The 14,515-nt window shown below is 39.7% G+C and overlaps 2 protein-coding genes across 4 annotated transcripts; both read right to left on the reverse strand.

The window, feature by feature from the left end:
* Positions 1-251: 251 nt before the first annotated feature.
* birc2 (baculoviral IAP repeat containing 2) lies at positions 252-5,196 on the reverse strand. Its single transcript, XM_072446132.1, has 13 exons — positions 5,124-5,196; positions 3,685-4,348; positions 3,337-3,617; positions 2,536-2,838; positions 2,102-2,378; positions 1,892-1,991; positions 1,718-1,796; positions 1,591-1,636; positions 1,278-1,520; positions 1,104-1,202; positions 745-900; positions 629-670; positions 252-560 (listed from the first exon to the last, which is right to left on the reverse strand). Exons 2-13 carry the CDS (start codon positions 3,776-3,778, stop codon positions 367-369), a joined length of 1,914 nt encoding a protein of 637 aa, XP_072302233.1. The 5' UTR covers positions 3,779-4,348; positions 5,124-5,196; the 3' UTR covers positions 252-366.
* Positions 5,197-6,829: 1,633 nt separating this feature from the next.
* LOC140360769 (transcriptional coactivator YAP1-like) lies at positions 6,830-14,515 on the reverse strand. 3 transcript variants are annotated; one of them, XM_072446134.1, is made up of 9 exons: positions 14,252-14,515; positions 13,731-13,963; positions 11,663-11,844; positions 10,893-11,050; positions 10,234-10,335; positions 9,963-10,051; positions 9,773-9,891; positions 9,156-9,256; positions 6,830-8,732 (listed from the first exon to the last, which is right to left on the reverse strand). In XM_072446134.1, exons 2-9 carry the CDS (start codon positions 13,932-13,934, stop codon positions 8,563-8,565), a joined length of 1,125 nt encoding a protein of 374 aa, XP_072302235.1. In that variant the 5' UTR covers positions 13,935-13,963; positions 14,252-14,515; the 3' UTR covers positions 6,830-8,562. The 3 variants fall into 3 exon arrangements, with proteins under 3 accessions (XP_072302235.1, XP_072302238.1, XP_072302237.1); XM_072446137.1 differs by lacking the exon at positions 10,234-10,335 and having other exon boundaries at positions 14,252-14,437; XM_072446136.1 differs by lacking the exon at positions 14,252-14,515 and having other exon boundaries at positions 13,731-14,010.

Raw genomic sequence — 14,515 nt, forward strand, 5'->3', positions numbered from 1 at the left:
TGCTAGGTAAAATGTTATCCTTGCTGTCATTGCTGCCCATATCTAACCAGAATGTTCTTCACAAATGTTAAAACTACAATTTAGTGAAACGTGTAATCCAACCTGTGTAGACTTAAATTTCTTTACCCTATAGTGGCCCATCCCCAGCATTGGAACGTTTCACTTAGACAAATAGCTAAAAGCTGACATTTAATCTGCAGCTTTTAGTTAAATGTTCAACTGGAATCAGGAATTGGTGCAAAGACACTGAATGCTTTTGAGTGCTTTTATTTATTATGCAATAATACCAAGGTCTCAGTCAAGTGTTCATAACTAGTGGGTTTAAGACATTGCTTTGACATTCATCAACTATAAACCTAAAATCCTTTATGAGAGGAAGGTTCGGACAGTGCCTTTAACCAACCCTCTGCAGATTGGACACTTGCGCAGTGACGGGGCACACTCTTTGCACACCACCAAGTGTCCACATGGAATAAAAACTATGTTGACCTCTTTATCCATGCACACTTTACAGGTGCGCTCCTCCTGCAAGCGGCGCAACTGTTCCTCCATAGGAAGGTCTGCAGATGAAAACTGTTAGACAACCGAGTTGTATACATGGATATAACTGAGGTCAATTTGGCTTTACCCGACAGGTCTTGACTTGGTGATACGGCTTCATTTGATTGAGCTAAAAAGAAATAAACATGAAACAAGCTGCCCGTACTGAGTGAGTCCATGAAATAAGACCAATCCTTTACGTACCCATTAGATCTCTTAGTAGATGAACATCGTTTTTCTGGATCCAGTTTCTGAAAACCTCAGCCGCTGCATTGCCTTTAGTGAGGACGAGCTCTATCAGCCTGGCAGTTTGCTGTTGTGCCGATGTCTGGGCCTGGAGACCGCTGTATTCCTCAGCAGCTGCGTAATATAAAAGACATGTTACGAATGAGTTAAACATATCAGGAGCCAAAGCCAAATTGTTAAAAGGGAGTGTCTACAGAGCCGCGGCCGAAACTGCTAGGCTAAAAATAGCCTAGCAGTTTCAGCCACGGCTCCTGAAACTGCTGGGCTATTTAACCGCGCCGCGGTTCTGTACCCACGGCCTTGTTAAAAAAACATACTGAGAACGTTTTGGTCTCGTAAATGCTCCAGGACTGGCTCCACTGTCTTCAGACGCTGGACTAGTGAAGCTTGGTGCCGCTTCACAAATGTGAATCCATCTGACAAGCGACGCCAAAAGTTAGTTAATTATACATCACATCACAAAATGCATACAACTGGGAAATAGACCCAACCTGATGCCATAGCCTCCGCTAACATCTCTCGTTCCTCCTCTCTTTTCTGGTCCTCTGCACTCAGCAGGTCAGACACCAGCTCCTGTACAGTTCGGTAGTTTTCACCACTGGTCAAAATCTTGCTTTGTACGGTTTGTTTGACAAGGCTGCGCTCAAAGCCCATCTCTAGAGCAGATTTAATGACAGGAGTGTTCATCATAACTGCATCTTCGGAGCGCTCCTCTCCTGGTGCTAAGTGAACCACTGTGTGAAGAGATTTGTGTTGAATATTGTATTGATAATTTGGTAGCAAAACAAGGCCAGTCTAACCTACCAGGGGGGTCCACAAACTCTCTGGAGCCATCTCCGTTGGTTAACAGCTTGAATAAAGAAAAACAAGTATTTTAAGTCACTATATTATAGAGGATGTGAACAGAAAAATAATTGTAATATTTACCAACCTGTTCAAACAGACGAGGAAAACGAGCCTGAATTTGGTGAACAAATTCCTGACCCTTTTCCTGGAGCAAATATTCACACCTGTGACAAACCAGACATTGTTTGTTTAACATGAGTCTGAAGCTACAACTTGATCTTTTTTGTGAATAAGCAAGACATTTTCATTTCATATTTACCGAGGAAACCACTTGGCATGTTCCACCCAAGGATCATCTCCTGATTCCCAACAGCGCAGACCTCCATCGCAGCAGAAGCACTTCACATCATCATTGCGACCTGAAATGGTTGAGTAAAAGTGCAGTTAGAAAGACAGTTTTGACAGACATTCTTCATTTACTCAATATCGTGGTATACTTTAACTGAGTAGAATAATCTGAATTCCCTACCTACGTAGTAGAAACCGGCATTGGCTAGCTGGTCGGGCCGGACTGGGATTCGCGAAGGCCAGTTGACAAATGTGAGCAGTCTTTCCTCACTCTGGGCCATGGCAGGATTGGACACATTGCTCAAGGTAGATGCTCCAGACGAAAGCTGCTGGGTGGCCGCTCCTGAGGTAGCAGCCAAAGACACGTTGTCAGCTCTGTCGCCTCGAACAAACCGGCAGTTGGGGTAATGCCTCTGGTGTTCGGACACAGCTCGGTCGCCTGGTTCCCAGTTACTCAACTGCAAGAGACACGGCTGCTTTTAATCAAGAGCATTCCTGATGATGTGCTTATAAAATGTGCTCATCAACCATTCTTTATTATACTGTATCAATGTGAGCTCCTACCCTACATATAGCACACAACAACTGTTCCCATAATATAAGTCTCATTGTCACCTGTCCTCCGCAGCTGAAGCAGGCCACCCGGTCGCCTTGACCCAGGTAGTAGAAGCCCGCTTTGGCGAGTTCAGCTGGAGTGATGACTGTGATAGTCCAGGAGTGGAAGGAGTCCAGGCGGTCCTGCTCCCGGCGCATGCTGGGGTTATGACACGTGGGCCTTTGATGGGACATGTCTTCTACACCGCGGGAACTGAGAGGACTAGAGGGAGGCAGAGCGGAGAAGCCCATGTTTAAGTAGCCCACCGGCTCTTCACCATGGCTGCCTGATGCATTTGGAGCAGCTGGAGCTGGGCCAGAATGCTGCAAAGAATGACAAAGTTCATCACCAAACTATAGCAGGTTTACTGGTAAAATATCTTTGACATATTTGTGAGCATATTAAGATTACAATGAAAGCATCCTCAAATTTGTTCTCAACCTGTTGGGAGACCGAGTAGCCAAATCCACTTCTTTATAGAATCTTTGGACTTTTTTTTGGAAAGTAGAGTCCAAATTTTGACCGTTTTTTGGCAGTGTACCTGACCTGTACCTTTCACGTCATTAAAGGTGATTTTTAATGTTTTTTCAGGTCAGTTTAACGATAATACACCCAGTAATTACTGAAATACAGATTATTTTAAAGCTGTTGTCATAGTTAACTAGCGCTCGTTCAGCGGTTTTGTGGGGCTGAGGTTTCTTGTTCTGTGCTTTTTTTTCCAAAGTCACTCTTAAAATCTGGCAACCCCAGTTAGACATATTCTGACTTTTACTAATTCCTTGGGCAGGGATTGTTCAGAGTGGATTACCAAGGGGTCTTACAGGAAGGTTTGGTGGGATGCGGAGAGGAGAAAACGCCGAGTGAGAGGACGAAAGCAGGTTGGCAGTTGGAGGGATGCTCTGGATGAAGGAGCAGGACGGAGAGAGCTGCTTGTGTTTCTCTGTGGGACAGTCTCCTGGCTGCCACCCCTCTGCAGTCACATTACACCTGAAGCACTGCACACGGTCCCCCACACCAGTGTAAAACCAGCCCGCTCGTGCCAAACTCCGCTCAGTCACCCCTGAAGATGGGAACCGAGCAAAACTGGAAATGCGGAAGAGCTCTGGAAAGACATTTTCATTGGTTAGAGGGAAAAACAACTTAATCAAAGGAAAAGGGTCAAAATATACCTGAGGAGTTGTCGTATTGTAATTCAGGTGGTGGTCCGTTTCGACACAGGCTCATCAAAAATTGGTTGTTTTTGAGTTGAAGAAGTGTTTCCATTTAAAGACTGGATTAATATTGAGCAAAAGGGATGTCCGTAAAAAGGGAGAAAGGTTTGAGAATATCAGCTCTGATTCACTCACGCACAAAACTGTAAATAAAGGCACCCGGCGAGAATTGACTGACAATAAAGACAAAACTTAAGCTCTAAGAAAAACACAAACTCAACTTATTCAACGACTAAATCCACCAGCAAGTCAAGAAGCTTTGAACAACCTTCAAAGTACATCCTTATCGCCACACAACAATCAGTTCTTTTACTGTTAGTTAAACACCGCCCCATCACTTCAGCCTGGATCCATGTACACCGCATCAAAACATAAAGGAAACATATTGCAAATGCATACAGACTTAAACATATATGTAATAAAGTAAAACATGACCAAATAAAAACACGCCGACTTCACAACACACACAAACCGCTGGGATATCTTCTCTCAAACCCCTCCCCCCGACAGGACATCCCTTTTGAATGTGTTTAAGCCGCCATAATTAAACGGTAAAACACCAAAAGGAAAATTGTTAGCTCCTTTGGCGGTGATAGTGGAGATATGGGGGGTTCACTTGGGCCTAAAAAAAATAAAAACTGGATGAGAACATTTGAAGAAGCAAAAACAGCGACACAAAGATGTCCAAGGCAATATTAGATAAATAAGTCTCTTTCCATGGTTTCTTTGTATCAGTTATTACGTTTTGTGAGGCCTGTCTTGTTAATCACTATAACGATTAAAAATGTTAGATGGCTCATTAATAAGGGCTCACCAATTATCAACCTTTTCACTGGTTTTGTTATTTTGTTTTAATACGATACGATTTGAGCTGTAGAGGGACGAATTCTTATATGTTCTACTCATGTTTAATGTCACCAACAAAAGACTGACAGCAACTTGATTACAAACAACCCTGGCTTAAAAATGCATGTATGATATTATGTTATTAACACGTAAAAACGATAGCAGCGTTAATAATACCGTCATTACGCTTCCGGCCGATAGGAGGTACTTTCCAGCTGATTCTCGCATATATTAATTTGAATCACCATTCCTCGTGATTTAAGAATTCTTTACACGTAATTCACTCATGACTAACAGCTGACCTTAAGCTATGTGTTCCATTAAATTAAACAGCACAATTAACCAGATTGTACATATTTGTGACGAACACAATCCTCTGTTATGTGTATTTGTTAGCAATTGCTAGCGCACGATTGTTAACATTTTGATCGTTGATTGTTGGGCTCCGCCATCGTTGCGCAGTAAACTCCAGCCGTGTGTGTTTGAAATACAGTGGAAATGCAGCACGAAGTTGACCTTAAACATGAGTATTTCGCTTTCTGGGCGCTTACCGTGGCGTAATGTCTGGACGGAGCGGAAAGTCCCGTGCTTCCCAGATCACACTTCCGGTTCCGCCCCCTAGAGGAGAGCATGAAAACAGCATTTACCATGGATGTATTTACAGCCAAAATACTAAAGAACAAGTACTGTTTTTACCACGGATCTATTATATTATCGGGGTAGTTTAAGTGTATAGTTCTAAAAATCCGTATAGATTACTGGACTAAAAAAAGTCACTCGATTTTTGTTTTACTTTACCAGCAACAGCGTAGACAATTGGATGTTACATTTCCCGGAGCGTGATTATCTTCAAGTATTATAGTCAAGTAGCCTAATCATCTCAACAACATACATTGACGAACATTAAACAAGTTTAAACGCTACTTACAGAGAGGCTGTTCTCACAGGGCTGCAGTGACTGAGTCAGGACGAGGCTTTTGAACAGAGTTGAATGGTATTTAAAAGGGACATGGGGTTTCCCGTGTGCGTAACTTACTGCACGCCCCAGAAGTCCCCTATGTCTCACTCTCTGTTCCCCAATACTGAAACTTAACAGCGGTTTCAAGTTGATCAATTACAAGTAAGTTAGTTTACTTTACAGTTCTCAAAGTAGACTGTGTTTAATATTTTAGATATATTCACTTATAAATATCACAGCAATTAATTTCGATTTTTTTGTAATCCACTGCTCACTGGTCTTCTGATTTGACACTGGAACACAGAAACTCAGAGAAAACGTCTCTCCAAGGACAAATAACAAATGGAACAAGCATTATGGCCATTAGGAGCAATCATATTTGAATTTATTGACAGAGCAGCCACATTTCACGTGTTTTTAAGTTTATTAAAACAGAAACTCAAAGTTATTATGCACACACACATACATATATATATACACACATATACATATAGATATAGATATATATATAGATATATATATATATATAGATCTATATATATAGATCTATATATATATATAGATCTATATATATATATAGATCTATATATATATATAGATCTATATATATATATAGATCTATATATATATATATAGATCTATATCTATATATATATATATATATATATATATAGATCTATATATATAGATCTATATATATATATATATATATATATATATATAGATCTATATATATATAGATCTATATATATATAGATATAGAGATCTCTATCTCTAGATAGATAGATAGATAGATAGATCTATCTATCTATCTCTATATCTATCTCTATATCTATATATATATCTATCTCTATATATATATATATATATATATATATATATATAGATATATATAGATATAGAGATTATATATATATATAGAGATTATATATATATATATAGAGATTATATATATATATATAGAGATTATATATATATATATAGAGATTATATATATATATATATATATATATATATATATATATATATATAGAGATTATATATATATATATATATATATATATATATAGATATATATATAGATATATATATAGATATAGATATAGATATAGATATAGATATAGATATAGATATAGATATAGATATAGATATAGATATAGATATAGATATAGATATATATATATAGATATATATATAGATAGATATATACACATACACACACACACATACATATATACACATACACGCATATACATGCATAAAAAGGTAAAAAAAAAACAGTTCTGACAGCCTCCCAACTCTGTGTATAATAAAAATGTCATTACATTTAATATCCAAAACAAGTGTCACACGCATTTACAGGATAAATAAAGTCTAAAGCACGTGTCGTATGAGTGAGCTGTAGAACCACATTATTAATCATACAAAAAACACTCTTAATAGCTTTACACAATATAAAAGGAAGCTCATGAAAGAAATGCTCTCACCAGCTGGCCAACACACAACTTCAATTCCAGACAGCGTTAAAACCATCAAAACACACAGCAAAAACATCCCAGCACAAAATGTTGATTATATTAGTTTAGTTTTACATATGTTGTTTATTTGCAACACAAAAAGATCTTTATTAAAAAGGCACAATAGGCTTCTGTTAATTGCTATTTTGTTCTTGCAATGTTAAAGCATTGATTACCTGAGCTAAATAATTTCATTAAAATTATGAGTATGAAAAATGAGTATTTGTCAAATTCATTGCTAAAAACATTATAGTATTTTCACGTTTTGTGTAGACCAGTTTCATTTTTATACACAATATTACCATAATTTGTCACAAAAAAATACTATGCTGCACTCCTGTTTTACAAAGGCCACAGCAAATGAACACAATGATAACAGGGCATTTGATACACTTAAGCTCATAAAGTCTGAGACTATTGAATCCCCCTCATGTGGATACATTTTCTCTGAAAAAATGTTTGAATATCAAAACAAGGAATGTATCAAACTAATAGTGGGGACAATGTGAAAACAACATGGGCTGCAGATGAGTTGGACACATTAGATTCCAAGCAGCACACGAGCATAAAACACGGTAAGCTTATTTCAACAGAAACAAGTTACTACTACTTAGTGAGCTTTGTAAATATCAAATTACATGAGCATAATCAACCCAATATAACATTATTATAATACAAGACTTGGTAATAATATTTTAGCTTTTGTATAGATTCAAACACTGTTTTTGATTAAAAGAGCTAAAATATCTTAGAAAGATTTTTAGTAAAGGCACATTTAACAAGTAAAGGACACTACTCCATGTGGTTAGCGTTAGCTTATAATATACTGAGATGTCACAAGTAAAGCCTTATAACCAAACGTTCTTTTTCCTTTAATGTTGATATTTCAAGTGAATGGTCGTCCTTCTTGTTCCCGAAGCTCATACGTTTCCCCACAAGGGCGCGCACTTTAGTGCATTTAAAGTGGAAGCATTTTCAACTGTAGTGTCCAGACATGTAACAAATTGTCTTGTAGTGAGACATTATGTAGTGTCTTTACAGAAGTTCATAATTATATAGCTTTTTCCAAACTAAACAACTTTCCTGTTACTTGCTTTATACAAGACAAAATACTGGACTAAATAGAAAAGTAAAGCTGCTTCGCCAACAACACCAGGCATATTTTTGACTTATCCTGGTCATTAGATCCTCTTTGTTTGCTGGTGCAAATGGTAAAAAAATATATGTAAAATTCACTGCTTTGGTGAGCACAATCTGAAGCTAAAAATGAGTATCACAATAAATTTGCATGCCTCATATTCATGTAAAATCTTATTCAAAAAGGGCTGAATACTTGCAGCTTACCTCCTTCTTTGATTGTCCCATTGTCCATTTCGTGTTACATCGTTCACATCCATCACTTTCTCAAAGCAAGGTTTCTCTGTACCATCATTTCTTCCAATATTTCAGTCATGTTGCAAAAATGTAATCTTAAACCATGTTTGGGGCTGGTGAGGTATGTATGGCCTACATGCCCTATAGCCAGGTGAGCAGGCTGTCCCTGTCCATGTGTGATCCAGAGAGGACCGTCTCCATGTCCATCAACAGGTCTGAACTCAGGCCCATCAGCTCGTCGCCCTCGGACATTGGCAGCACCGGCGGCATCGACTCCTGCAGGGTCAGCGAAGAACTTTCACCAGAATCACCTGGAAAACAAACACAAAAGGCACAGAGATAAGCATAACCTCTGAGGAAACTGTAGACAAATAAGAGATTTCTGCAAACAAATAAACTATGTACCGGTATGCATTTTGCTGTACTTCTATGCTGTAAGTGAGCCAGCCAGCATACTATTCATAAATTAATGGAGGAGAAAATTCATATGTGAATTTCCATCATTTCTGCGCTCGCTCCGTCATTAAACCAGATGCATCTAGACCCTATTGTTATTTATTTGTCCTAGTTTCATAAAACTCTTCTGACACACCTACCATATCAATCATGTCACAATAATGCCTACTTAAATAATGTCTTTCCAACACACAAAACAATAATTTCTTTCTTGTCGAGCAGGAGAACAGGATGTGTTCTCCTGTGGCCTTGAGTCTATATTGTAACTGTTGTTTTACCGGTGTCCATGTGATCCACTGGGCTGAGCATGTGGTCTGTAGTGCGCGGGAGGCTGCTGACGCTGAGGCCGCTGTCTGTGCTCTCATTTCGAGAGTGAGCCCTTAAATAAGCACACATTTCAAAGCAATTAGAAAGGCAATAAGGCATAAACTAACTACATGTAGTATGAGTAGAAGATGGACAAAGTTAATACTTCTAAAGACTTGATAATGTTAGACCGAGTGTGAAGAGCGAGACATTTTCAGAATGAATAGGTTTGTTAAAAAAGTCTGCCGTTTCTAAAGTTCAAATAATGTTTCCATTTAACACACGGCATGCAATGTTCAGAAGTATGAAGGCTTGGAATTGCTTTTGATTAACATTACAAAAAAACTTTAAGAAAAACTTTATTAAAACACTGCAATGTAATCATATGAGAATAGATTTTTAATGGTTATGTATTTGAGAGTTTTTTATTCTGTATGTACGGTAAAGTGTTTTTTAAGACATGTCCCCCCCGGAAGAATCCAGCATGTGTCCAGCGCGATCTGGCAACACCTGGCTAACTGGAACTCACAGTACAATCAATGAATTCACAGTATCATAAGTCTCTAAACTGCAGAGTTGTCATCTTTACCCGTTCAGTGTTGGCTCGTGGTTTGAGGCTCTGATTCGGACGTCCAGAGGAGGTACAAGAGTCTGTGTGTTTCTGTCACGGTCCATTCCACCAGGCATTCGGTTCCTTACCCCTGAATCCTGTGTGCAAAAACAGAGTGAGAAGTTTTCCAAATTCAACAGGTTTCAAAATCACACGGAGAAACACTAACCTGTGAGGTGACTTGCTGTTTACACCGGAGACGCTCGTTTTCCTGCCTTTGCTGTATTGCCAAGCTCAGGAGCCCAGGGTTCATCTTGGCTGCAAAAACAATTTATCCAGTGTTGATAGTATTATATAAATGTATTGAAATAAGGAATACGTTTCCACACTTTGCTGTGTTATTTTACTATTGTGGCAACTAGTGGTTGTGACAATGTAATAAACTGTTTCTCATAGTAATAATTAACAAATCTTCATATATAAATTTGATCGTGTGCTACCTAGACGCGGGTCGACCCATGTGGTGATCTTATTTAAGTGATCGATGTAGTACACTTCTCCATCTCCAGACACAGCCTGCTCCCAGCCTTCAGAGAGAGGACCTGAACAGTAACACAGTGAGTGAATATTGTGTATGCGGTGCATTGTTAATAGTTTAAGGTTGAATCAGGCCCACGTCCGCTCTCCTGTGTGTCTGTGCCATGTGCTGTTGTCCTCTACAGAAATGAGAATGTAGTATAAGGGGAGTCGAGGTACAGAGAGAACCGTAGGCATAGGGAAAAAACACAAACTCATGCGTAGTATGATGTGTCAATCATTTAGAATTTTGTGGAAATATTATTTGTGATACAATGAGATACAATTTTGTTGGTAAAATAAATGATGCTCATCCGTTCTGTTGAAACCGAGTGGATATAACGGCTATAAAACACGAACCATTATCCATTTATTAGTGCACAACTTTAAGCCTCTAAAGTATACGTTTATAATGGTCATAGGCATGTGATCAATCAAATTTGAATAATTTAGTGTAATATGTATGATTCCAAAATCCTAAGGGGAAATCCTACCTCATGGTCTTCATTTTTTTATCATAAATCAAGATTTGTGTAAAGATGCAGGAATAATGATGATGCTTAGGTGAGACTGCAGCAGGCACCTGTCTCTGGGTTGATGTTTTGTGGCTGCACAGTCGGAGCGGGGTTGCTGAGCGAGTGTGTGTGGGCCGGGGGTCCAGCACCGGAGAGGGGATGCTGAGCTGCAGACTGAAGCTGTGCCAGACGAGGGTCATGCCAGGTGGTAGTCTTATCCACGTGACTACAAACACACACACAACAAGTCTGAACAAATGTGAAAAACCACTGCAACCTGACGGGTAAGGAGTGAGAGGCTCTGTCACAACCTGCTTTACCTGTATTACCAGATGTACATCCAGGCACACGCACTTTGACAGCCAGGTCTTTTGAATGGAAGAGTGCACTGATTTTGAAATGCATTTCTAGGTCTTTCATGGTACACAATTAAAAAAACACTATAGTTGGTTATCCCATAAATGTACAGTTTTGTTTAGCATACTAGGGAATAATTGTGCATTTATGTCTTGAGAAAGGCACAAACAAGCTAAGACAAGCTAAACAATTTACCAAATTAGTTTATGATGGTGAAAAATTATCACCTTTAAAAAATAATTTCCTAAATTCAGAGAATTTCAACAACATCAGTACTTTGATCAACGTGCAGCGTTATGAACGATGCCTATAGCAGATATTTTATATAAGTAAGGTCATTGGTGAAACTAAGTAGGGGCGTATTAGGGATGTGCTCCATCTAAAGCCTGTAATGTGAATTAATGTAGGAATGGTATTTGTTCTTTCCGTTAAAGAATGATACAATTCAGATTACTGGTATCGTGTGTAGTGCAATCCGTACTTGAGAAAATATCGTTGTCCGGTGGGAGTCTTGGCCATCTCCCAGCCGTGGGGCAGGGGTATATCATCAGGGATGACCGGGGCAGTTGTTACATCCGCCTGCGGGGGCAGGATGGCAGGGGAGGAGTGGGCGCGGACGTGACGCGGAGGGAGTGTGTTAGACACACCTCCATCTGAACTGGCCTGACGAGAAAACAAGCAGGGTTAGCAACTGACATGAAACTACCACTGCCTCCCCACAACCGCTCACCAACGGGACCAGAAACACTTACGGATAAAACTTTGTCATAAGTGCAGGAGTTTACTTGTGCAGGAAGTTTCAGAGGAGGCCATGATAACTCGACCGTTCACTTTTGTCATAGATTTCAAATATAAAGTTGTAAATAGAGTATGAGGAGCACTAAGTAACATAATGCAACATGTGAAATACAATAAAAGTTCAAATAGAAAAAATTTAACCCAGAGTTAAAAGTGCAGTTTATGTCTGCCTCCATCATTAGGTGCAAAACAGTGAGGACCAGGACCATATTATATTTAATATACAGTATTTTCAAACCTGATTTTATTTTAAAATTAAATAACAGCCTAATACTAATATAGATACTAATTATGGGTTTATTTAATTTCCGTCTTGATGTTTCAATGTCATATACTTTGCTCATTTGTCTCACACCAATGGAAACTGTTCAAACGGTATAATGCCTTTAAAATATGTATAAGCTTTATCCACATTTCATTCCTGTTGACATTGTTCCATTTGTCAACCTGCAGCCTCCACGAGCCTTGACATGGAGGCAGTTACAATATGATATTTGAAACATCTGTCGGCTTTATTCAGGCGATATACCGACCAAAGTGACCTGAAACATTCCCACGTGAGCTCCACAGAAACAGTTTTTCAATAGGAAAACATCTTGGATGAAACCTGCACTAAAGAAAACAATTGCTGGAATGATAAATGACTATTGTACAGACTGATAAAACCACCCTCTATATCAGGGGTGTCCAAACTACGGCTCAGGGCCAAACTATGGCCCTCAGGCTTCCTGCTGAATTTGCCCAAATTACCAAAAGTAGTACTTTTTACTGCACATTTTGAAAAACAACTCTGCTATCATAGCCTGTAAAAAATAAAACATTTTGATGTGATACAAACCTACATTAATGGTTCAAGCCTCATTAAAGGCGCGGTGGCCCATCAAGCCATACATCAAATGCAACTTTTAGCATGATTCACTTCATTGCCATGTGTCTGTGGCACTCCGCTCTGTACTTTTCAAAATGTAGCCCTCTTTACCCTGATTTACATCTTTAACTATACACAACAGGAGGCTTTTTTATTCTTCATTTCAAGTTCAGTGATATTTACACTCCGTGTCAACAAGTAACTTCACATCAAGATCAATGTCTTGAACAAAAGAATAAAAGAGTAACAGGGTACATTGTAAAACAACGGTTATAAGTTTGTGCAATGGCAGTAAAAGGTTTCAGTGAATGAAGCTCTGTATTTTGTATGTAGGAGCTCCAGTTACTTCCCCTAACCCTAAATGCAGTCTAGATGAATATGAATGGATGTCTTGCTTGACCACTGTGACCATTATTGCAGGATGATGAAACATATGGCATTATTAAAAATCACAAAAGAAGCATTAGAGCTACAAGTCTTATAGGACTAACTGGGTTCAACGATAAACATGTATTCAGAATAATGCCACAGTTAATCACCACCACATTTTACATCTTAAATCAGTAACAAATCATCCAGGAGTGTTTCCATTGTAGACTAAATTCAGTTGTATCGTCTGGACTTTTATAAAAACAAAACGGTTCGACTCTGCTCCAAGAGTGATTCTCAATCTGCGAATCGAGTCTGGGACCTCAGGTTCCTACAGAGTAGGACATAAAACCTGAGCTCCCAGACTCTTGGAGGAGAGTCGAAGCGTTTTGTTTGTCTAAAAACAGAGTCCAGACGATACAACTGATGTTTGTCTACAATTAAATCAGTAATGTTTAACTTTGGTTGGAATCGGTTTGTGAAGTGAGAGAAAAGCCTCGGTGAGTGGTCGTACTTGTCTGGAGTGGCCCCGCGGGTCCGGCTGTGTGAAAAAGGATTTGGGGAGTTTCCGGTCCTTCATGGGGACTGAGGCCGGCTGCCGCAGCGCTTTGCTGGGGTTCATCACGGCGTTGAAAAGGGCCTCCAGCTCCGTCTGCGAGTCTCCGCGGACGTGCACGATCTGCTGCCCCGCGGGAGGCGCGCCGAAGTGCGCGTCCATGTCGACAAAACTGTGGCGTCCAGACGAATCTGACCAAAAGTGCAATCACAGAAAAAACAGTAGAGAGAAAGTGAGATTACGGGTAACTAATGCGGGTTTGGCGAAGATGATCGAATCTGTTTACACTGTCCCCCGCCCCCGCCGGCCCCCACCCCATCTGAACTTTTAGAGACGTTTTTCTATTTCAAGCAACAACACTTGAGAAGTCAGTAAGTTGAAAAAACACCAAGCTTTGACAAAAAGTGAGTCTTCTAAGTGTGGACGTCTCACGGAGCCCGATCTGAACACAATAAAGCTGCTTTCAGACTTCCACATACCTTCAAGCAGACACTTTCCCCCCTCGCGCTCCTGTCTGTGTTCCACCGTGGAAAAAAACGTGGAAAATCACGGCCGCTCGCTCCACGGCCCGCGGCTCGCTGCAAACTCCACGTTGAACCGGGGAACCGCAGGCGCGATCATGAAAAAGTGGGGAAAAAAGTGTAACTTCCAACAAACTTTTTCTTCTCGCGCTCATCTACGGCGAGTCCAGATTCATGTGATAGCGCCAAGGGGCGGGGCCCGGGCTTTAAAGCTGCGCCGCA

This window comes from Eucyclogobius newberryi, unplaced genomic scaffold, assembly GCF_026437365.1.
Source record: "Eucyclogobius newberryi isolate DKJ021-1_F unplaced genomic scaffold, fEucNew1.0.hap1 SCAF_15, whole genome shotgun sequence".
NCBI lineage: Eukaryota > Metazoa > Chordata > Actinopteri > Gobiiformes > Gobiidae > Eucyclogobius > Eucyclogobius newberryi.